Genomic DNA, 26,263 nt, shown 5'->3' with positions numbered 1-26,263 from the left:
AGCTAATTATTTTGAATGTGGAAAATTGACAGATTCTCTGCCAAAAATCAAATTTTTTTATCAAAGAAAACAAAGAAAAGGGCTTCTCGTACGGGCACACATTAGAGTTGCGCAGTTTGCATGACAACAAAGACGTGTCATTGCCTTGTTTTATGTTAAGAATAGCTTGTGGCTGCTCATTGTCCCCTTCAGCTCTGCCTCTTATGAAGCCATCGGTAGGATGAGTCACTCCACTTTGCCCAATTTGGCAACATAGGCTACATCTTAGGCATGTGTGTGTGAAAGTAGTGGAAGCTCGGAAGGAGTGATGAGGCATCAATGATGAATTTCTCGGCAATAAAACCCGCGAAAAGAACGAACGTCGTACAAGCAAGCCTCTCTTTTTATGATACAATAAAACATGATTAAATATAGCACAGGAACACTAAACATTAGGGTTGTGAATCTTTGGATGTCCCATGATTCGAGTCAATATCGATTCTTGGGGTCACGATTCGATTCAAAATCTATTTTTTTTTCAATTCAACACGATTTTCAATTCAAAAACGATATTTTCCCGATTCAAAAGGATTCCCTATTCTGAGGACAATGTTTTATCAACTGATTGCAATAATGTAAATTTGTTTAAACTATTAAATGAACCAAAAATATGACTTACTTTATCTTTGTGAAAATATTGGACACAGTGTGTTGTCAAGCGTATGAGATGCGATGCAAGTGTAAGCCACTGTGACACTATTGTTCATTTATTTTTATTTTTATAAATGTCTAATGATAATCTCCATGAGGGATTTTTAATCACTGCTATGTTGAAATTGTAACTAATATTGATACTGTTGTTGATAATATTCATTTTTGTTTCACTACTTTTGGTTTGTTTGGTCTGTGTCTCCTCTCAATTGCTCTGTTTATTGCAGTTCTGAGTGTTGCTGGGTCGGGTTTGGTTTTGGAATTGGATTGCATTGTTATGGTATTGTTGTGTATTGTTTTGTTGGATTGATTAATTTAAAAAAATAAAATAAAATAAAATAAAATAAAAAATAAATAAATACATTTTAAAAAAATGAGAATCGATTCTGAATCACACAATGTGAGAATCGCGATTCGAATTTGAATCAATTTTTTCCCACACCCCTACTATACACACACCCCCCACACACACTCATATATGAGAAAATAAAATAATATATACAACTAAAGAATGTATAAAATCACACAGAAACCACAAGCAAAAATAAGAAACAAAACCACTGAAGATGTCGAGGCCGTTGATGAAGATGGAGCAACAAAAGGACGCCACCAAAGAATCAAGTGAAAATGTTTGGGGCTTACCTTCCTCAGTCATTGAGTGATAATATTTTAGTTTCCCATAAGTCCCCAGCTCTACAGCGTCACAGCAAAAGACAAGGGTAAGGGCAACGGACACACAGAGAAAAGGAAAAAAGTGAACATGACAGCACACAACTAAACACTTAAAAGAGTCTGCAAAGTCATCAGCGGCATGAGCGCAAAGCAGAAACAAAAGCGGGTTCGAATAGAAACAGCTAAACGGGGGTATAAGAAGGGGCGTCTCAACATGCAACCAAACAATAAAATAACTTTAAAAAAAAAAGATGAGTCCTCCTCTCCTCTGCACACAAGCTTAATGAGTCTGCATTTGTCTTCAGCGTAGGATCCAGGCGACATCAGCACATCTGCATGACGACTCAGCCAAATCACCAACGCCACCACCCTAAGTTCACAATCAGCACTCACAGCTTAACAACATGCCGGTTTGTTTTGAAGGCAACCCAACCATGCTAGGTACCCTTAGCAAGCTAGCTAAAGAACTAGTCCAGGGATTCTCAAACTCTACTACGGGCTCTATCTTGTGGTACGCCAAATAATCACTCGGTTATAAATTGTATTTATATGTATAATAAAATAAATATATATATATATATATATATATATATATATATATATATATATATATATATATATATATATATATATATACCGTAATTTCCGGACTATAAGCCGCTACTTTTTCCCCTCGTTCTGGTCCCTGCGGCTTATACAAGGGTGCGGCTTATTTACGGCCTGTTCTTCTCCGACACCGACGAAGAGGATTTCGGTGGTTTTAGTACGCAGGAGGAAGACGATGACACAATGATTAAAGACTGACTTTTCATATACCGGTAGGCTGGTTATTTTGATAACGTACAGGCGAGCACTTTGTATTACTTTGCACCGTTGTATTATTTGTACTCTGCACGAATGCTGTTCGCCATGTCAAAGATGTGAAAGTTTGATTGAATGATTGAAAGATTTATTGTTAATAAATGGGACGCTTTGCGTTCCCAAACAGTCATCTCTGTCCCGACAATCCCCTCCGTGGTAGCAGGAACCCCTATATACTACGGTAATTACACATCAAAACCCTGCGGCTTATAGTCGGGTGCGGCTTATATATGGAGCAATCTGTATTTTCCCCTAAATTTAGCTGGTGCGGCTTATAGTCAGGTGCGGCTTATAGTCCGGAAATTACGGTATATATATATATATATATATATATATATATAGCTAGAATTCACTGAAAGTCAAGTATTTCATACATATATATATATATATATATATATATATATATATATATATATATATATATATATATATATATATATATATATATATATATATATATATATATATATATATATATATATATATATATATATATATATATATACCTGATACCGGGAGGTGGGGGGTGGGGGGGCGTGGTTGGGGCGTGGTTAAGGGCGTGGTTAGTAGGGGAGTAGTATATTTACAGCTAGAATTCACCATCTCAAGTATTTCATACATATATATATATATATATATATATATATATATATATATATATATATATATATATATATATATATATGAAATACTTGAGATGGTATTTCATACATATATATATATATATATATATATATATATATATATATATATATATATATATATATATATATATATATATATATATATATATATATGAAATACTTGAGATGGTGAATTCTAGCTGTAAATATACTACTCCCCTATTAACCACGCCCTTAACCACGCCCCCCCACCCCCCACCTCCCGGTATCGGAAGTCTCAAGGTTGGCAAGTATGATAGGTGGCCCAATACTTTTGGCAATATAGTGTACGATTATCCACCAATTAACGCTAAGAGTTTAATAATACTTAATAATACTTCATTTTGTTCAGCATATTCTACATGTTTTGACCTAAATTAGGTGTTGATGATGAATTCATCCTAATTCTCACTCCTCAGGTAAAATAAAATGCTGGGAGAAAACGAGCGTTTTGCTGCGTCGTCATCGCCATGTCTTCAGCTCTAAGTTGAATTTCAAAGTTGACCAACTTCTCGGCTTATGGACACAACCTTCTACCATAGAGGTGTAAGGAATGATTTGTAATCTAGCCGCAACTCAGAGGCGGTGCGACAGTTTACTGGCTTAATAGGTCTAGAGGTGCAGTACAAGTAGCTCCGTTACCTACGTGTTACTAAAAGTAGTTCCTCGGCGTGAGCACTGACTAAATCAATGTCGCTAATATTTGGCTAATGTGCAGGTCACAACGTGTACCGTATTTTCCGGACCATAGGGCGCACCGTATTATAAGGCGCATTAAAGGAGTCATATTATTATTATTTTTTTCTAAATTGGAAACACTTTCTTGTGGTCTACATAACATGTAATGGTGGTTCTTGGGTCAAAATGTTGCATAGATTATGTTTTACAGATCCACTTCAAGCCGCTTTCTGACAGTCGCTTCAGGATGCTGCATTTTGTGGGCGGTCTTATTTACGTGGCTCACCTTCGACGGCGTCTTCTCCCCGTCATCTTTTGTTGTAGCGGTGTAGCGTGCAAGGACGGGTGTGGAAGAAGTGTCAAAAGACGGAGCTAACTGTTTTAATGACATTCAGACTCTACTTAAATCAATAACGGAGCAGCATCTCCTCATCGCGTGTGTCCCGTGAAAAACTGTCTGACCGGAACTCTCTAATAACTAAAGTTCCGTGGGTGAATTATGTAAGCCCACTACACTGGTAGTACTTCCATAGCGAGATGTAAGTTACAACTTTACGCTACGTTATATTAGAAATGGCAACAGCGGAGGATGAATATCAAGAAGATAGTGAAAAAGAAGAAGCTTATTGACTACGGCGTCGCCACAGACTACAGTGTCGAACGTGCACAATTTTTCAGGACTTATCCAGATATTAAATATACATCAGCAGGTACCAGAAGGTAAGAAAAGTTGGTTTTGCATAACATTGTGAAACAAAACGCAAGATAATATGTCTGCTAATGGGTGCCATTTTGCGGTCCTTATACACACACACCATAGTAATACTTGTATCTCTGACTACGGTAGCCATAATGGGCGACAATCCATCAAACGGTGTGGCTTCAAAGTCATACTAAAACATTTTGACAGATTTTTGAGTACCATGTGTAATGTCCTTTATTTTCAATGGAACATTTAAAGTTTTGGTGTTGTTTACTGGCTTCATATTGCAGTCTACACGTATCTCTTAAGTTAAGTTAAAGTTAAAGTACCAAAGATTGTCACACACACACTAGGTGTGGTGAAAGTTGTCCTCTGCATTTGACCCATCCCCTTGTTCACCCCCTAGGAGGTGAGGGGAGCAGTGGGCATCAGCGGTGCCGCGCCCGGAAATCATTCTTGGTGATTTAACCCCCAATTCCAACCCTTGATGTTGAGTGCCAAGCAGGGAGATAATGGGTCCCATTTTTATAGTCTTTGGTTTGACTCGGCTGGGGTTTGAACTCACAACCTACCAATCTCAGGGCGGACACTCTAACCACTAGGCCACTGAGTAGGTGATAGACTACCATCTACTGGTCACACTTATCATTACACCATGTACCAAATAAAATTGCTTCGAGGTCGGTAAGCAGAACCAGAATTATTCCGTACATTAGGCGCAACGGGTTATAAGGTGCACTGTCGATTTTTGAGAAAATGAAAGGATTTTAAGTGCGCCTCATAGTCCGACAAATATGGTATATTGGCGTTAATTTGTGTTTAGAGGACTCTAACAATGTTAAAAAAAAAACCTATTTAAAAGGTTGTATAATTAATTACAATCTAACTATACTTCACAGAAATTATTTTACCATGGTCAGGCCTGGAACCAATTGGCTGTGATAAACTCGGACAACTGGAGTTTGATTTTTAAAGTAGCTCAGCTATGCTAGCTACTGTTAGCAAGCCAACAATCCAGGGGTGCCCAAAGTTTTTGCCTCCAGTCGCCAAAATAAAAATGTACCAATGTGTTGTGGGCCATACACAGTAGGGCTGCAACTGACGATTATTTTGATGGTCGATTAGTCAACGATTACCTTAACGATTAGTCGCATAATAAAACGTAGAAATATTTAATGGCTCTAATTTTTCCATTGACTTCTAAATGCAGTTCAAGTTATTTTAGGCATGTGCTTAGGAGCAACAAAGATGACTAATTCATTCATAAATATTTATTTATACTGTAACTGTGCTGCTCATTCAGCTGTTACAAACATTTTAATGACTAGTAAAATGTTGCCCATTTAAAAGAAAGGCAAGGCAAATTGCTAAAAAAAACCCCACAATTAACCTTGTTTGTGTATTTAAAAAACAGTCAAAATAGCAGCAATGAAAACAAACAACAAAACACAAAATCTAACTTCCTCAAAATGAAATGAAGCATTTTGTAATGATGTTTAAAAAGCTTTGCACTGATATATTGACTATTGATTAACTCTTGGTAGTTTTAACATTCTAATAGACTCAATGTGTAGAATTCTATATTTGATTAATTCTACCGATGTTGAGATGCATCCTCCCTCCAAAATGTTCGACATCATGTCTCCGCTTTAAATGCTTGCATATCACACATGTACTAAAAAACAAGGTCCGCTTTGCAAAATGAGCAAGGCATTCATGTTTTTGACAACAATAAGAGGAAATGTTCTAATACCAATTTCCGCCCGGAAAAACACGACTATTGTCAACAAATATAATTGTTGCTGACAAATTGTATTGCCGACTAATCGTTCCAGCCCTAATACACAGCGATTTTATGCATGAAAAACAAAAAGCCAAAATGTGAACAATACAGTTCCTTTAATTGGTGCAAATAACATGGATAGTTGGATGGACAGTCATTAGCCTTGCAGACATGCCATCAATAATTGTGTGAGCTTGAAAAAGGTCAGTATGAATATGTACTAAATTTGTGAAACCACCCTTTAGCATGCCACATTTTCCACAGTTTGGGCACCCTGATCTAGTCGAAAAGATGCCAAGATTGCAATAGAAGAGAGTTGCTATTAATGTCATATGGCTAAAACAAATGTGGAAAACAAAAAAACAATTGACGCTTTAAGGTTCTATTTCTATTTTGATGGTCAGTCTTTACTAGTTTGCAACTAACTAGAGCCAAACAAATGGAAAAAGGCACTTTCAAAAAGAGTTGAATTGAGCATTTTGGAATTCAAGACTATATACCAGTGGCAAGGCCTTCTCTGCTGGCCTAACAAAACTCATGATCATAAATTAATAAAAGTTCTTTTTTTTAAACTTTTCATGAATAAATAAAAGTATTCATGATATTCTCTCCATGTCATATTAGGCTCCAGTGTTGCTGTTTTTAAGTTAGCGCTTTTATCCAATCAGACTTCAGCTAGCTCGTTGCCAGCGCTGTATGAATTCTGCCGGAGGCCTTCTGAATCAACATTAGTGGCGGCTGTGCAGTGTAAACAAACAAAGGGCGTTCAGTTAACAGAGTTGCGATCAGATGACAAGTTGTTGACAGTAGCCCATCTAGGTAGCCTTACATTGAACGTGACTGTGATTGGATACTCACTTGTCACTCCCAAGTATCCAATCACATGTTGTAATTTACGAAAGCAGAAAGTGGCACCGGAGCCATACCCGGCCAGCGGAGAAATCAGCGGTACTCACTTTTTAAACCAACAAAGAAGCACAGCAAAACGTTGATTAGGTGGCAGGTATATATTTGCAAGGGCATTTTGAAGAAGGATATTTAAAGAGAAACTACATCTTGTGAGACGACGTCGGCCGACCCCGGAAACGAGTTAAGCTGTCCTGGCGGTGAAATGGTTTGCCTGCCACTTCCACTCGAATCAACCAACTACGAGCGGTACTAATGGCTTATACGGCATCAAATGTCCGTCACAAATTGTGAGTTCATATATATTGTACATATATTTTGTACACAAGTGACGAATTGAGATGATTCAATGCCCAGTAGTGCGCAAGTGTGTTTCTGTATAGTATTTTTCAAGCCGTGGTCATGTGGCAACATAAATTATTGTATTTTGAGAGATAATCTTTAAATTCGGACATCACTGAAGCCCTAAGTGGGAAACACGGCATGCCACTGCTATATACAGTATATTATGTTCTGTTAAAGGGCCCTGTTATGCAAAACCAACTCCTCTTACCTATTGGTACCTGTGTGTATTTGGTACCTGCATAAGTCCCGAAAATGTGATGCCAAACCGTGGAGGCATGGCAGAGATTTCTATAAAATAATCTTGCCTTCGACAGACGTTTGGAATTTGCTACAATTGTGACGTTTTGTAGAAGGGTTGTGTGAGCAGTAGAAATGTACCCAGAGTGACTTGCGCCAGTCCACCATAGTAGTCCGCGCTGTAGTCAATAAATTCCTTTTTTTTCCCGCCATCCTCTTGTTGTAAGAAAGACTGGGTCGTGCATGGGCACGCATCCTCCGCTGTTGCCATTTATAACACAAAATGGCGTATAGTGACGTTTTTCCCATTGGTGAGGTCAGCGGATTATCCCTATATGGTAAAGTTTTACCCGAAGAACTTTGTGCGAGTCCGCCATAGCAGTCCAACGCTGTAGTCAAAAAGCTCCTTCTTTATTCCCTACCCTCCTGTTGCGGGGCAGACGAGCTCATACATGCACATGCATCCTCCGCTGTTGCCATTTCTAATACAAAGTAGCATATAGTTCTGACTTATATCTGTCAGTAGACTCGCTATGGAAGCACTAAAACCTACAACATAGATGGCGTTGAGAAGACGCAGTTGAAGTGGAGCCAGGTAAACAAGACCCGCCCGCAAAACGGTACATTCTGAATAGACGGTCTGTAAAACATAATCTATGCAAAATTTTGTAAATTTTGCAAAAAAAATATTTTTTTGTGCCTCAACATTCATATATCCCATCTTAAAACTCATTAGTATACACTAGCCTTTAAATAGACCCCCCTTTTAGACCAGTTGATCTGCTGTCTCTTTTCTGCTCTGCCCCCCTCTCCTGCATGGAGAGGTTATTAGGTGACTACTGATGAGGCGCTAGCTGTTCAAAGTCGGGACCCGGGGTGGACCACTCATCTGTGCATCAGTTGGGGACGTCTCTGCACTGCTGACTTGTCTCCACTCAAGATGATCCCCTGCTGGCCCCACTATGGACTGGACTCTCACACTATGAACTAAATCCACTCGACGTCCATTACACCGGTCACCCAGGGGGCGGGTGGTCCCCAAATCTGCAGTACCCTCCAAGGTTTCTCATTGTATCCCATTGGGTTGAGTTTTTTCTTGCCCTGATGTGGGATCTGAGCCGAGGATGTCGTTGTGGCTTGTGCAGCCCTTTGAGACACTTTGGACAACTTTGATTGATCAAAGTTTATTTGATCAATCAATCAAATAAACTTTGATTGATTGATCAATATATACAGTACTGTTGAGAGTACTCAGCAGACCTATTGTTTTTTCAATATTTGGACATTTAAAAAAACTTGTAAAATCAATGCACTAATATTATTTTGCGATGTTTGTATACTGAGTGTGTTCAATCATTTTCTTTTTAGATCACACTCCTCAGGCTTCCCGGTAAGGTCTATTCAGGTGTACTGGAGAGGAGGCTACGCCAGATAGTCGAACCTCGGATTCAGGAAGAACAGTGTGGTTTTCCTCCTGGTCGTGGAACTGTGGACCAGCTCTATACTCTCGGCAGAGTCCTTGAGGGTGCATGGGAGTTTGCCCAACAAGTCTACATGTGCTTTGTGGACTTGGAGAAGGCATTCGACCGTGTACCCCGGGAAGTCCTGTGGGGAGTGCTCAGAGAGTATGGGGTAATGGACTGTCTTATTGTGGCGGTCCGCTCCATGTATAATCAGTGTCAGAGCTTGGTCCGCATTGCCGGCAGTAAGTCGGACCCGTTTCCAGTGAGGGTTGGACTCCGCCAAGGTTGCCCTTTGTCACCGATTCTGTTCATAACCTTTATGGACAGAATTTCTAGGCGCAGTCAAGGCGTTGAGGGTATCTGGTTTGGTGGCTGCAGGATTAGGTCTCTGCTATTTGCAGATGATGTGGTCCTGATGGCTTCATCTGGCCAAGATCTTCAGCTCTCACTGGATCGGTTCGCAGCCGAGTGTGAAGCGACTGGGATGGGAATCAGCACCTCCAAGTCCGAGTCCATGGTTCTCGTCCGGAAAAGGGTGGAGTGCCATCTCCGGGTTGGGGAGGAGACCCTGCCCCAAGTGGAGGAGTTAAAGCACCTCGGAGTCTTGTTCACGAGTGGGGGAAGAGTGGATCGTGAGATCGACAGGCGGATCGGTGCGGCGTCTTCAGTAATGCGGACGCTGTATCGATCCGTTGTGGTGAAGAAGGAGCTGAGCCAGAAGGCAAAGCTCTCGATTTACCGGTCGATCTACGTTCCCATCCTCAGCTATGGTCATGAGCTTTGGGTCATGACCGAAAGGACAAGATCACGGGTACAAGCGGCCGAAATGAGTTTCCTCCGCCGGGTGGCGGGGCTCTCCTTTAGAGATAGGGTGAGAAGCTCTGTCATCCGGGAGGAGCTCAAAGTAAAGCCGCTGCTCCTCCACGTCGAGAGGAGCCAGATGAGGTGGTTCGGGCATCTGGTCAGGATGCCACCCGAACGCCTCCCTGGACCCAGGACACGTTGGGAAGACTATGTCTCCCGGCTGGCCTGGGAACACCTCGGGATCCCCCGGGAGGCGCTGGACGAAGTGGCTGGGGAGAGGGAAGTCTGGGCTTCCCTGCTTAGGCTGCTGCCCCCGCGACCCGACCTCGGATAAGCGGAAGAAGATGGATGGATGGAATAGAGATACATATTTTTATTGCAGGTGGCTGAAACATAGTTAAATGAATAACATGACTAGTATGTCCACCGTCACAAGCTTGAGCGACCACGTCACTCAGACCAGGGTTTTTTTCTGACTTGGCAGCCCTCAGACTTCGACCTAATGATATGAAAAACATCAGGGGAGCACTCGCAGACAAGTGCCTGGCTCCCGTATGATTAGGCTGACTGCGGCCCGGCCTTCCTCCACTGATGCCGGGCCCAGGGGCAATTAAGCTGCAATCACTGCACTGAGAGAGGCGGAGGGGAGGGGTTTGTTGTTGTTGTTGTTTACCAGCGGGCCTCTTGTCCTTGTGGTATGCCCTCTAAACCTATGAGCCATTTAGCCTGAGTGCATGCAGGCACGCTCTGTCTGTCTAGCTTGTGTCCAAGTGGAAGAATCAGTCCCAGGCAAAAAAAAAAAAAAAAAAAGCTTTTAGCATTGATTCTTTCACCCGCCTGGCGCAAAACTGCTCATATATAGGGAGTGAAATAGTCTGATTTACTCTGTACTCTGCGTGCGTTTGAAGGCTGGTCGCACTTACATGACATACCACGGTGGCCATTAGCTAGTAAAAACAGTCAGGGTTTTTTTCTCAAGAGTTGTTAAAAGCAATATAGTCAAGACTGTCTTGACGAAAGAAGCCGCATTTCCTTGACACAATACTGTAGCAAAAACGAAAACTTAAACAATTTTTTTCTCTATATTTGCGCTAATTTGGGGACTTTTCTCTTTCCTTACTTCAGACAAATGAGAATATTGAACAAGGCCTTGACTAAAGAAGCCTATTTCCACCATAGTGACATAAAAGTACGACGAGTCACCTATTGAGGATGCAAAAATCAATCTGGATTTTCAAAAAAGCCTGTCACTCATGTGTAAGGTCAGCATGTTATATACAAACCCCAAAACCAGTGAAGTTGGCATGTTGTGTAAATCGTAAATAAAAACAGAATACAATGATTTGCAAATCCTTTTCAACCTATATTCAATGGAATAGACTGCAAAGACAAGATAATTAACGTTCAAACTGGAAAATGTTGTTATTTTTTGCAAATATTAGCTCATTTGGAATTTGATGCCTGCAACATGTTTAAAAAAAAGCTGACACAAGTGGCAAAAAAGACTGAGAAAGTTGAGGAATGCTCATCAAACACTTATTTGGAACATCCCACAGGTGAACAGGCTAATTGGGAACAGGTGGGTGCCATGATTGGGTATAAAAGCATCTTCCATGAAATGCTCAGTCATTCACAAACAAGGATCACCACTTTGTGAACAAATGCGTGAGCAAATTGTCGAACAGTTTAAGAACAACATTTCTCAATGAGCTATTGCAAGGAATTTAGGGATTTCACCATCCACGGTCCGTAATTTCATCAAAAGGTTCAGAGAATCTGGAGAAATCACTGCATGTAAGCGATTATATTATGGACATTTGATCCCTCAGGCAGTACTGCATTAAAAAGCGACATCAGTGTGTAAAGGATACCACCACATGGGCTCAGGAACACTTCAGAAAACCACTGTCAGTAACTACAGTTTGTCGCTACATCTGTAAGTGCAAGTTAAAACTCTACTATGCAAAGCCAAAGCCATTTATCAACAACACCCAGAAATGCCGCCGGCTTCGCTGGGCCCGCGCTCATCTAAGATGGACTGATGCAAAGTGTAGAAGTGTTCTGTGGTCTGTTGTTCGCAAGGTTCAAAAGCCAGCATCTGTGATGGTATGGGGGTGTATTAGTGCCCAAGGCATGGGTAACTTACACATCTGTGAAGGCACCATTATGCTGAAAGGTACATACAGGTTTTGGAGCAACATATGTTGCCATCCAAGCAACGTTATCATGGACGCCCCTGCTTATTTCAGCAAGACAATGCCAAGCCATGTGTTACAACAGCGTGGATTCATAGTAAAAGAGTGCAGTTACTAGACTGGCCTGCCTGTTGTCCAGACCTGTCTCCCATTGAAAATGTGTGGCGCATTATGAAGCCTAAAATACCACAACGGAGACCCCCGGACTGTTGAACAACTTAAGCTGTACATCAAGCAAGAATGGGAAATAATTCCCCCTGAAAAGCTTCAAAAATTGGTCTTCTCAGTTCCCAAACCTTTACTGAGTGTTGTTAAAAGGAAAGGCCGTGTAACACAGTGGTAAAAATGCCCCTGTGCCAACTTTTTTGCAATGAGTTGCTGCCATTAAATTCTAAGTTAATGATTATTTGCAACAAAAAAAAAGAAGTTTCTCAGTTCGAACATGCAGTCTATTCAATTGAATATAAGTTGAAAAGGATTTGCAAATCATTTTATTCTGTTTTTTATTTATGAATTACACAACGCGCCAACTTCACTGGTTTTGGGTTTTGCACTTTCTTGACTGAAGAAGATCGTTTGGATGATAGCCAAATAAAAGTACACCCAGCCACACATGGAAACCGCAAATTCAAACCACCATTTTCAAAAACGATCCTTTTACGAGAGGCTCACATAGGGAAATTGATTACCTGACCCAATGAAACGGTATGTCATGCACTGTCTTGACTAAAGAAGCTTGTTTCAGTTGGAGCAACATAAAAGTGCACCTATTCACACACAGATGGCGCCGCTCTAGCAGAGTGAAGTGAGTCACGTGATCCCATCGCATACTGCGCTCATGTGACTCTCGCCAAACCTCTTTATTTATCTGCTTATTTGTTTTAAACTCCAGAAAAAGAAGCGTCTCATGTCTGCTGACTGCAAAATAAAAAGTACACCTCTAAACACGTCAAAAAGGCCCCCAAAAAAATCCTCATTTCAAGTTCAGACAAAGCAACACGTTTTGTTCTGTGTTGAATTAAGAAGCTTGTTTCCATTAAAGAATGCATATTGACATGTCAACCATATGAAAATAAATATTTTTTTTTTTCAAAATGAAAGGCCTTCTGAAACCAACTACTACCGACCACACAGTCTGATAGTTTATACATCAATGATGAAATCTTAACTTTGCAACACATGCCAATACGGCCGGGTTAACTTATAAAGTGAAATTTTAAATTTCCCACTAAACTTCCGGTTGAAAACGTCTATGTATGATGATGTATGCGCGTGGCGTCAATCGTTGAAACGGAAGTATGCGGACACATTGAATCCAATACAAAAAGCTCTGTTTTCGTCTCAAAATTCCACAGTATTCTGGACATCTGTGTTGGTGAATCTTTTGCAATTTGTCTAATGAACAATGAAGACTGCAAAGAAGAAAGTTGTAGGTGGGATCTGTGTATTAGCGGCTGGCTGTAGCAACACAACCAGGAGACGCGCTAGCCGGCGACCTCACCTTAACTTCCTCCGTCTCCGGGCCGCCAACCGCATCTGTGATCGGGTGAAGTCCTTCGTCGTGCCGTCGATCGCTGGAACGCAGGTGAGCACGGGTGTTGATGAGCAGATGAGGGCTGGCTGGTGTAGGTGGACAGCTGATGTTTTTAGCATAGCTCTGTGAGGTCCGATTGCTAAGTTAGCTTCAATGGCGTCGTTAGCAACAGCATTGTTAAGCTTCGCCAAGCTGAAAAGCATTAACCGTGTAGTTACAGGTCCATGGTTTAATAGTATTGTTGATCTTCTGTCTATCCTTCCAGTCAGGGGTTTATTTCTTTTGTTTCTATCTGCAGTTAAGCACTATGCTATCACGTTAGCTCCGTAGCTAAAGAGCTTCGCCGATGTATTGTCGTGGAGATAAAAGTCACTGTGAATGTCCATTTCGCGTTCTCGACTCTCATTTTCAAGAGGATATAGTATCCGAGGTGGTTTAAAATACAAATCCTTGATCCACAATAGAAAAAGGAGAGAGTGTGGAATCCAATGAGCCAGCTTGTACCTAAGTTACGGTCAGAGCGAAAAAAGATACGTCCTGCACTGCACTCTAGTCCTTCAGTCTCACGTACCTCATCCACGAATCTTTCATCCTCGCTCAAATTAATGGGGTAATCGTCGATTTCTCGGTCCGAATCGCTCTCGCTGCATTGAAAACAATGGGGAAATGTGAGGAGCCTTTCAACCTTTGACGTCACGCTACTTCGGTACAGGCAAGGCTTTTTTTATCAGCGACCAAAAGTTGCAACTTTATCGTCGATGTTCTCTACTAAATCCTTTCAGCAAAAATAAGGCAATATCGCGAAATGATCAAGTATGACACATAGAATGGATCTGCTATCCCCGTTTAAATAAAAAAAATTCATTTCAGTAGGCCTTTAAGTCGCGTTATGATAGGCTAAGCATAATAGAGTAGGTGATGTTGTCAGAGTAAAGAAAACAAAGCTAATTATGGGTCTTCATTTGTTGCCTTCCTTAGTTCAGACAGGGCAGCATATCATATACTGTCTTGATTAAAAAAGCTTGTTTCCATGACAGCGACATTTAAGTATCCCCTATAGCCACTCATCCCACATGCAGAATTACCGTATTTTTCGCACTATAAGGCGCACCTAAAAACCTCAAATTTCCTCAAAAGCTGACAGTGCGCCTTATAATCTGGTGCGCCTTATATATGGACCAATATTGAGCCACAACAGGTCTCACAACTACGGTAACTACGGTAACTACGCCGACTTCAGTACAATCACTATTTTTTTTGTTGACATTCCCTTTAGCGCAGCTCCATCTAATGGATGCATAACGTAACCCCAGCCTCTACAGTAGCGTCTATTCTATGCGCCTTATAATGCGGTGCGCCTAATATATGAACAAAGTTTTAAAATAAGCCATTCATTGAAGGTGCGCCTTATAATCTGGTGCGCCTTATAGTGTGGAAAATACGGTAAATCTAGATATTAAGGGTCCCCAAACCGGTACTTAAAGGGGAACTGCACTTTCTTTGGAATTTTGCCCATCTCTCACAATCCTTATGTAACACAAGAACACATATGTTTTTTCTTTTTTTATGCATTTTAACTAGTAAATAAATGCAACCAAATGTCAGCTTACAATGGAGCCTAAGGGAGTTGCTCTATTCTGCCTATAAAGCGCTTAAAAACATCCAAACACCTCCATCAAGGTTTTATATACATCAGGGGTGTCCAAACTTTTTCCACTGAGGGCCGCACACGGGAAAATTAAAGCATGCAGGAGCCATTTTGATATTTTTCATTTTCAAAACCATAACAAAATATGGAATATGGAATTTTTATTTTTTATTTTTATTTTTTTTTACCTTTAGGGCTCCCGTGGACCATAAAGGGTCTCAATTATTAAAATTATAAAATTTGTTAAAAGCAAGTTCAATTATTCTTTTTTTTTAATTTATTTAACGCTTACAGTAAATCTCTACAGTATATCAACTTCAGGTTGATATTAAGTTAAAAAAAAAGCCTTTCCTGTCAAAGACAACTTTGTTTTTTATAATAAAACTGAAATATGCAGTATTTCCCCCACTGCCCAAAACATTCAGAAAGCAATGTTTGATGTGAAGTAATTAGAGCCTTAAAAAGATCAATAATGCAGGACACCATTGATTTTAATTTATTATTATTTTTGAGTAATCACAGTGAAAAGATGAATAAAATCCCATTAAATATATTTGGGATCCAAAAGGTGCCCCACTCATAAAGTGATACATTTTTATTAGTTGTTTTTACTTTCAACACTTAAGTTACGAGATCAACTTCAGATATGTCTGTCGATTTTACGTTTGAACTATTATTTTGTTTGTTTTATGCTCTTTCTTCGAAGAAAACGTTGCTATTTGTATATGGTAACCACACAATATATACAATATTTTCCACATAAAACATTTTAAAGTGAAATATTTTAAATAATTGGAGCCTTGAATAGGTCAATAATTCATTATAACATACCAGTAGATTTTTTTTATTTTTATTTTTTTATTGAGCAATGGCAAAAAAAGAAAAATAAAGATAGACAAAAGAAAAAAACAGCCTGCATGGCAGCTTTGTGTCAACATTGCAACTTTTTCTACTTAGATTTCACCTCATTCCACATTTTTGAATGTTTTTTTTAATTTTTGCAATAGCATTTCCAAAATGTGTGGCGGGCCGGTAAATGGCCCCCGGGCCGCACTTTGGACACCCCTGATATACATGATGAAAGTATATATATATGTAATGTAGTAACTGGCACATTCATAATTCCATGTAATATTTACGTATTTGGTTCATTTCAAGCGTACGGCGCAGCATTAATATCATAGATACTATTTCCTTCCACTACAAAACTGACTACAACTCATGCAGACTTAATGAGAGCCAACAAACATGACAACCCATCACTTACTGTATAATGTCTGCTCTGACTGGGATGCCGACTGTTAGGATGTTGATATAGTCACGTTCAGATGAAGAATGACTCATAATCCTCACGAAGGGTTAAAATAAAGGGTGGGCGCAATCTAACGTCTTTCGCAAAGGCACATTTTTGAATCTGGGATATACTTTCACAAGCTCAGAGGCGAGAAAGCAGCTCACCAGATGTCAATAAAGCAGCATAAGGAATTTACTGCTCTCTGATCAATATGCCGCTTAACGTTAGCGCTTATAACAACAACATTGCTAATACTTGGTTAATATTCAGGTCACAAAATGTAAATGGACTATTGTTGCCGCTTTTTGGATGGTTATTTATTGGATTTTATGGTCGGAATGAACACAATAGACGCAATGGCGTTATGGCTCACACTGGCTCCATTATAAGATGACTGTTATTTATGTTTATTTATGAGTTAGAATGCATTAAAAAAAGAAATATGCGTTTTGTCTCTTATAAGTAATGTGAATTGCAGGCAAAATTCTAAGAAAAGTGTAGTTAAAATGGAAAACATGCTCATATATTTCTCTTTTAATGGAATTTTGTGAAATTCAAGTTGAACAGACTAGTAATTTCAATATTCCACTGATATAAACTAAATGATAACTAATACAACAAAAAATAATGATCTTCGACAACCCAACAGTTTGTTCTCATGCTCTAGGTTGTGTGGGGATAAGGGTGTAAGAAGAACCGAGTGGAGCCATCTCCGGTGGGCTCCAGGGATTTATCAGGGCTATAAAAAAGTCTTATGTTAGGACAAAGAACAGGACAATACATTGAAGAGAAGCATTACAAGATAAATCACATGTAGACTGTTACTTAGATGAAAATTGTTAGAAATTAAATTACTAGAATATTCACACATGCACCTGGGGACAGGCTGATTGGCAACCCTAAATTGTCACCTAAATTGAATGTTGTCTATCTGTGTTGGCCCTGCAATGAGGTGGCGACTTGTCCAGGGTGTACCCTGCCTTCCGCCCAAATGCAGCTGGTACAGGCTCCAGCACGCCGCGACCCAGAGAGGGACAAGCAGTAGAAAATGTATGGATGGATGAATAAGTAATCCAGTATAAAATAAGTACTTAAATATACAACAAAATATCATAATTATAATTATTGCAGCGATATAGAACATAGGGAACGTGCAAAGACTAACTTGAGTTGTAATGTTTGATGCTCATAATTCCGGGTGTTTGTGAATGCAACCTTGTTTGCTGTAATGGTCATAAGTGTTGTGTTGTTGTGGTTACTGGCTAGCCTAGCGTGCTAGCTGTGTTATGAGGGCTGCTGTTGGCGTGTTGGCAAAGACATTTAAAAATAGCATCAGACTCCGTGTACTTCTGGCGGGATATGCTACATTATTTACAAGACGTCACATGCACAATATAACCGCCAAACACTTGTTGCTGAGTCTGCATTCATTTAGCACCGAAATGAGGAACCGATAGCTACTTATTTTTTATTTCCGTCTCGTTACTTATTGTTTACGTCGGCATCAATGCCAGTATGGAACCAGGTTCCGGAGCCCATCCCTTGTTTGTATAATTATGATTAATTTAATCAAGCATAGCAGTTTTATCTGAGTTCAAACACAGCAGCATGTCATGCACCATCTGGATTGAAGAAGCTTATTTTTGTGACAGGGACAAAAATATACGGCTAGCCACGAGTCAAGCTTGCAAAACTAAATCCAAATTTTCAACTCATGACGTTGACCACGTGACTAAGGCAGAGCTCTGACTGTCTTGATTAAAGCAGCTTATCATTACAACCACATACATGTAAGACTAACTGCATGTTGAGGATGCGATGAGGGTTTAAATAAATACCAGAGTGAAATCGATCTTTTTGGTCACACCTTGCGATGCTAGGCGCATGAACGACGACACGCAGATCTGGGTACCCAATCAGATATTGTCCTATGTCATAGAATCAGATGTTGCACTAAGGACATTTGACATTTTAGGCACATGCATTTTGAACTAAAGCTGCAAATAAAAACGCATGCAGGGTTAAAGCTGCAGCTAAACGGCAAGCACGAAAGACGCTGCATGCAGATTAAACAAGCACAGAAGCATGGTTTGTGGGGAAAGGCGTTTTCCATAGTCTTTAATCAATTGTCCAGTTTATTGATTATAAATCCTGAGGAAGGTCACCCATCTGTCCAGGACGCCTGTTCATGAACTCAGCACAGTACTCCAAAGTATCCTCTAAACTAGTACCGTTTCCTGACTACTCGGCAGTTTCAGTAAGAGGAGAGAGAGGATTTGGGCTAAATGAGGAAAACAATGCAGAGATGATCACACAGGATGTCCAACAGGAGGAAGGGGGGCACAACATCCACCGAAGATGTATGTATATACTGTATATGTATATGTATATATATATACATATATATGTATGAATATAAAATGCAAGGAAAAACATCTGCAGGGATAGACAAAGTTGACATACAGCAGCGCTCGGGAAGGAAAACAGTAAATCAGAGCAAACAGTAACCTGCTGGTCGTTGGAATGTTGGAAGAGAAGGAATAAGAAGGGACAGTGACGGGGTTACAGAAATTAAATCAACTCACCAGAGTCAGCAAATTCTGAGGGTGGGGGGACAGTAGAAGAAAGAGATGGGGAAGACAGAAACACAATCAAGATGCATCCACAATTTAAGATTGATATGATAGGTTTGGTCCCAAAGTAGTCTAAAGGTAAAACCACAGCATATAGAAACACATTTCGGAGGAGTTCCATGACACTGACACCGACCCGTGCATGGAAAACCTTTATAAAAAACAACAACCAGGGTCACAATGTAAGTTAATTAATGTGATAAAATATTCCATTCACCATGGACACACTTGGATTAATCATGCAATTTGTTTTGACCGTGCAAGCTCCTTTACCATAACCGCTATAGGGTCAGTGGTAGGATCAATGCATATGTCAGTACAAAAAATGAGTGAAGAGACTCTGACTGGTGTGCTCGCTGGCCAATTTCACTCCAAAAGCCTGAAAGAACTTTAGATAAAACTGTTTTGTGCGAATAAATGACATGCATGCAAGTAAAACGTTTCAAAACGTTCCTGGATGACATTCTGACAATGATATTGAATTTGTGTGCAAATATCAGGGTCTTTTCTTGAGCGGATTTTAATTAAGCAAGCGATGATGAGGATTAATCCAAGTTCCAAAATGACATTAATCTGATAAAAAAAAAATAATAATAATTTGAAAGCTCGCTCTAATAATTTAAAGGTCCCATATTATGCAATTTTTCACCAATTTCATAGAAGAAGAGTCACAATAGTGTATTAAAGGCCCAAATGTCAGCCTTCATGCTAGAATTTAGACATCTTAAAAGTGATTTTTCAGTAAGCCCTACTGGAACACAACATTTTGTGTGTCTGTAGCTATAATGCTAATGAGCTTTGTCTGTCTACGCCTCCGTCTCTGACAGAGTGTGTCTCCATTCGTGCTATGTCGACTTATACATATACACTGTAATTCTGCATATTCTGTCCATCATAATAGATGCCATAAATCACCACAACAACATACACTATATTGTCAAAATTATTTGGCCACCTGCCTTGACTCACATATGAACTTGAAGTGCCATCCCATTCCTAACCCACAGGGTTCAATATGATGTCGGTCCACCTTTTGCAGCTATTAAAGCTTCAACTCTTCTGGGTAGGCTGTCCACAAGGTTGCGGAGTGTGTATATAGGAATTGTCCACCATTTTTCCATCCGTGGTGAGGCCACACACGGATGTTGGTCGAGAAGGCCTGGCTCTCAGTCTCCGTTCTAATTCATCCCAAAAGTGATCTATCGAGTTCAGGTCAGGACTCTGTGCAGGCCAGTCAAGTTCATCCACACCAGACTCTGTCATCCATGTCTTTATGGACCTTGCTTTGTGCACTGGTGCACAGTCATGTTGGAAGAGGAAGGGGTCCGCTCCAAACCGTTCTCCTGGCGACCTCCAAACCCAGACTCGTCCATCAGATTGCCAGATGAAAAAGCGTGATTCATCACTCCTGAGAACACATCTCCACTGCTCTAGAGTCCAGTGGCGACATGCTTTACACCACTGCATCGACGCTCTGCATTGGACTTGGTGATGTATGGCTTAGATACAGCTGCTCGGCCATGAAAACCCCTCTCTGTCAGTTTACGTGGCTGACTTGCTGTTGTTCCCAAACTCTTCTATTTTCTTATAATAAAGCCGACAGTTGACTTTGGAATATTTGGGAGCGAGGAAATTTCACGACTGGATTTGTTGCACAGGTGGCATCCTATGACAGTTCCACGCTGGAAATCACTGAGCTCCTGAGAGCGTCCCATTCTTTCACAAATGTTTGTAGAAACAGTCTCCATGCCTAAGTGCTTTATTTTATGCCAAGTGATTAGGACACCTGATTCTGATCATTTGGATGGGTGGCCAAATACTTTTGGCAATATAGTGTATCATTAAGGAGTGGGACAGGAGGACACCCACGTTATCAGTGCAATGTGAGCTTCACATTTGACACGAGCAGTTCAAGCAGTTCAAAAGCATCATTTGAGCACCTCTATTTTTCAAAAATGGAGAATGAGGATGACAGATTTTTCTCATGTCTAGTGCTCTCAGGCTCTAAATACAAATATTACGCTGAAATAGCAATAAAAAGTAAATTTTGCAGATTAGGGACCTCTAATGGATCTCAGTATAGGTGACTTTTTTCAGCACCAATAACAATGAACACTGTTTTAAAATGTCAGCTACAGAGTGTTAAGTTATGCATTACATACAAGTACTGTATAAGTCGAATAAACGTGAAGTGGACTGCACCACCATAGTATACGCACACAAAAAGTAAAAGCGAACCGCTTGAAAAGCAACCTCAGACATTTCCCCTGTTCGCTCAAAAAAAAAAAAAAAAGCCACTGCAACGTATTTTGAGAGATATCCATAAAATATGGATGGATGGAAGCCTTCCAGCTGCTACACTTAAAGCCTAAGAGCATGCCAGGACGAAGCTGCACCTGCTCTACCCTTGCCGTGCCATGAAAACGCTTGTATCAGCAAGCATCCCGCCTTGATGGACTATTAAACATGTGATGGCTTCTAATCCAGTATCACGGAAACTAATAAATACGATCATGATTAATAGTCTTCATTTGTTTAGCTTCCCTGTACAATTCATTAGCACTCATTAGGAGCATATACTGTATGCCCATTTTAGAAGTGCAAACAACAGACAGAATGATCAATGATGCTTAGGAATGCAGTGTACTCAGTTGCTAATGGGCACTTTAAAGTGCATTGTAGTCATAAAAACAAACTAATTCTCGACTGGGCTTTAAAGGAATGTTAGGATAAGCAATACAATTAAAATGTATTATAAAGCCTGCTCGGCACGCAGCTTACGACCCTCTGATGGGATCATAAACAGGGACGGTACCAAAATTATTTTGATACTTTTCAATACTTTTCTAAATAAAGGGGACCACAACAAATTCCATTATTGGCTTTATTTTAACAAAAGATCTTAAGGTACATTATACATATGTTTCTTATTGCAAGATTGTCCTTACATAAAATAGTGAACATACAAGACTACCTGTCTTTTAGTAGTAAGTAAGCAAACAAAGGCTCCTAATTTAGCTGTTGACATATGCAGTAACATATTGTGTCATTTTCCATTGTATTATTTTGTCAAAATTATTAAGGACAAGCGGTAGAAAATTAATTTTTAATCTACGTGTTCATTTACTGGTAATATCTGCTTACTTACTCTTTTAACATGTTATATCTACACTTCTGTTAAAATGTAATAATTATTTATTCTTCTGTTGTTTGGATGCTTTACATTATTTTTGAATCATACCACAAAATTGGGTATCAATCCGATACCAAGTCGTTACAGGTTTATACATTGGTCCTCATGTGCCCAGGGACATATTTCCTGAGTTTATAAACACAATATACATTTTAAAAAACACGAAAGAAGATGTTGTGATGCCAAAAAAATATCAACGTATTCATAGTAATATCGATTAGATATGCTCCTGTACTTGGTATCATTACAGCGGATGTACAATATGGCGTTTGTTTACATTCTGACGCTGGTGAGCTACGGTGTGTAGTGAAACATGTTTAGCTATTCCTCGTCCTGCAGGGATGATACTTGTAAGAAACTGACGTTATTTGTCGCCATGGAGGAGAGGATTAGTGATTTAGAAGTAGCTAAAACACTGACGACTGCGGCTGAACTTTAGCCGTTAGCTAGCTAGCCATGTTTTAAACCACCTTGGGCAGTGTTATAGTGTTATAACTTCACCTTTATCTTTAGTTTTTAAGCCAAAATGCGTCTGTTCTCCCTTTTCTGTCTACACACATTGTTTGTAAGTACTCCGTGTGTGTGCGCTGCCGAACATACTCCTCTGCTCGTAAACCAGCAATGACACAACGTGACGACGGGAGTTTGGGGTGGTGGGATGTTACTTTTCAGAGGCGGTATAGTACCGAATATGATTCATTAGTATCACGGTACTATACTAATACCGGTATACTTTACAACCCTAGTCTAGCCTAGTGGTGCCTAAACGGTTTTTGCCTTATAAGTGACAAAGACAATTTGCGTAATACCTTACAATTGACCTCAAAAATAATTTTGATTATTTTTAACGTAAGGGTGGGACAAAATGGCACAAGGGCCACGCTTTGAACACCCCTGGTCTGTATGTGTTTTTATTCTTGTTGGTGCACCAGAATCTGACTCTCAAAGCACTCGGAAGATTCTGTTATTCCATTTCCCCGCATTCAGCTCGATGGATATAGCTCCATATTGCAGGATAAGATCACACATTAACATATTCTTTCCCTGCACTGAGCCCTGATATTCCCACTTTACATTTCCTTTAGCTAGTCTAATAAGGCTGCCTTTGGGATTAAAACGGGGAATGATCCCTAACTCCATACCACTCAACTTAGAAAAAAGTAGTTTCCAACATGTTAAAAGTCCCTTATTATAATATTTTTCAATAAGTCTCAGAGGCACAGCAGAGGCGACCTTTTGAGTGCCTCTTCCCTCAAAAGTGAGGGAGATGAAAGATGGTTGTCATGACTGGGGGCTTATTAACAGTCTTTAAAGGCCTACTGAAACCCACTACTACCGACCACGCAGTCTGATAGTTTATCAATGATGAAATCTTAACATTGCAACACATGCCAATACGGCCGGGTTAACTTATAAAGTGCAATTTTAAATTTCCCGCTAAACTTCCGGTTGGAAACATCTATGTATGATGACGTATGCGCGTGACGTCACGACGGCAACGGAAGTATTCGTACCCAATGTGTCACCATACAAACTGCTCTGTTTTCATCGAACAATTCCACAGTATTCTGGACATCTGTGTTGGTGAATCTTTTGCAATTTGTTTAATGGACAATGGAGACTGCAAATAAGAAAGTTGTAGGTGCGATCGGTGTATTAGTGGCGGACTACAGCAACACAATCAGGAGGTTGTGTTGTGTTTGAGCTGGATAGCAGACGCACTACCGTGAGTACAGCTTTGGCTTCCAAACATTTGATCACTTGCCCGTACGTGCGTTTCGCTATGTGCATGTCACGTACGTATATGTTTCTTGCCGACTCTGATGGCGGCCGGGGTGTCGTCGAAAGCTACAACGCCTGCCACCGCCGCCGCTCCGTAGTTAGCTTCAATTGTTAAGCTTCGCCAAGCTGGAAATTATTAACCGTGTATTTACATGTTCATGGTTTAATAGTATTGTTGATCTTCTGTCTATCCTTCCAGTCAGGGTTTTTTAAAATTTTGTTTCTATCTGCATTTGAGCCTGATGCTATCACGTTAGCTACGTAGCTAAGTTAGTTAGCTTCAATTGTTAAGCTTCGCCAAGCTGGAAATTATTAACCGTGTATTTACATGTTCATGGTTTAATAGTATTGTTGATCTTCTGTCTATCCTTCCAGTCAGGGTTTTTTTAAATTTTGTTTCTATCTGCATTTGAGCCCGATGCTATCACGTTAGCTCTGTAGCTAAAGTGCGTCAACGATGTATTGTCGTGGAGATAAAAGTCACTGTGAATGTCCATTTCGCGTTCTCGACTCTCATTTTCAAGAGGATATAGTATCCGAGGTGGTTTAAAATACAAATCCGTGATCCACAATAGAAAAAGGAGAGTGTGTGGAATCCAATGAGATCTTGTACCTAAGTTACGGTCAGAGCAAAAAAAGATACACCCTGCACTGCCTCTCTAGTCCTTCACTCTAACGTTCCTCATCAACGAATCTTTCATCCTCGCTGAAATTAATGGGGTAATCGTCGCTTTCTCGGTCCGAATCTCTCTCGCTCCATTGTAAACAACGGGGAATTGTGAGGAATCCTTCCTCCTGTGACATCACGCTACTTCCGTTATAGGCAAGGCTTTTTTTTATCAGCGACCAAAAGTTGCGAACTTTATCGTTGTTGTTCTATACTAAATCCTTTCAGCAAAAATATGGCAATATCGCGAAATGATCAAGTATAACACATAGAATGGATCTGCTATCCCCGTTTAAATAAAAAAATGTCATTTCAGTAGGCCTTTAAGGTTATTACAATGAAACATTATAAAAAAAGGACATTTTGCACAATAGGGGATATTTAAAGGCCTACTGAAACCCACTACTACCGACCACGCAGTCTGATAGTTTATATATCAATGATGAAATCTTAACATTACATCACATGCCAATACGGCCGGGTTAGATTAGTAAAGTGCAATTTAAAATTTCCCGTGTAATATCCTGCTGAAAACGTCTCGGTATGATGACGTTTGCGCGTGACGTCACGGATTGTAGCGGACATTTTGGGACACCATTGTGGCCAGCTATTAAGTCATCTGTTTTCATCGCAAAATTCCACAGTATTCTGGACATCTGTGTTGGTGAATCTTTTGCAATTTATTTAATGAACAATGGAGATAGCAAAGAAGAAAGCTGTAGGTGGGAAGCGGTGTATTAGCGGCCGGCTGCAGCAACACTAACACGTAGCGGCTACGTCGTACATTCCCGAACGATGACAGTCAAGCTTTACCATTGGCCTGTGGAGAACTGGGACAACATAGACTCTTACCAGGAGGACTTTGAGTTGGATACACGGTACCGTGAGTACGCAGCTGCGGCTTCCAAACATTTGATCGCTTGCCCGTACGTGCGTGCCGCTATGTGCATGTCACGTACGTAACTTTGGGGAAATATATGTGCTGTATGAACTTTGCGGAGGTGAACGGTACTTTGGGCTGTGGGATTGAGTGTGTTGTGCGGGTGTTTGATTTGTATTGGCGGGTTATATGGATGGTGGAGGTGTTTGTTATGCGGGATTGATTTGTGGCATATTAAATATAAGCCTGGTTGTGTTGTGGCTAATAGAGTACATATATGTCTTGTGTTTATTTACTGTTTTAGTCATTCCCAGCTGAATATCAGGTCCCACCCGCCTCTCACAGCATCTTCCCTATCTGAATCGCTTCCATTGCCCTCTAGTCCTTCACTCTCACTTTCCTCATCCACAAATCTTTCATCCTCGCTCAAATTAATGGGGAAATCGTCGCTTTCTCGGCCCGAATCGCTCTCGCTGCTTGTGGCCATGATTGTAAACAATGTGCAGATGTGAGGCGCTCCACAACCTGTGACGTCACGCTACTTCCGGTACAGGCAAGGCTTTTTTATCAGCGACCAAAAGTTGCGAACTTTATCGTCGATGTTCTCTACTAAATCCTTTCAGCAAAAATATG

The 26,263-nt window shown here is 40.3% G+C and overlaps 1 protein-coding gene across 9 annotated transcripts in view; it reads right to left on the bottom strand.

Annotated features, from left to right (window-relative positions):
* LOC133662195 (sodium/potassium/calcium exchanger 2-like) overlaps nucleotides 1–26,263 on the bottom strand; it is a 96,432-nt gene that overhangs the window by 25,775 nt on the left and 44,394 nt on the right. For 5 of the 9 annotated variants that reach the window (XM_062065955.1, XM_062065956.1, XM_062065957.1 and 2 more), the window contains 2 exons: nucleotides 19,061–19,075; nucleotides 1,333–1,383 (listed from right to left, as the gene is read on the bottom strand). The exons of 2 other annotated variants lie outside the window; for them this stretch is intronic. In XM_062065955.1, coding sequence (XP_061921939.1) covers nucleotides 1,333–1,383; nucleotides 19,061–19,075 — 66 coding nt within the window. The remainder of the gene's footprint in view (nucleotides 1–1,332; nucleotides 1,384–19,060; nucleotides 19,076–26,263) is intronic. 2 more of the 9 variants (XM_062065962.1, XM_062065960.1) reach the window with 1 other exon arrangement.

Source organism: Entelurus aequoreus, linkage group LG12 (assembly GCF_033978785.1).
Source record: "Entelurus aequoreus isolate RoL-2023_Sb linkage group LG12, RoL_Eaeq_v1.1, whole genome shotgun sequence".
Taxonomy (NCBI): domain Eukaryota; kingdom Metazoa; phylum Chordata; class Actinopteri; order Syngnathiformes; family Syngnathidae; genus Entelurus; species Entelurus aequoreus.
The sequence above is the reverse complement of the archived record's forward strand: the minus strand, read 5'-3'. Positions and strand labels throughout refer to the sequence as shown.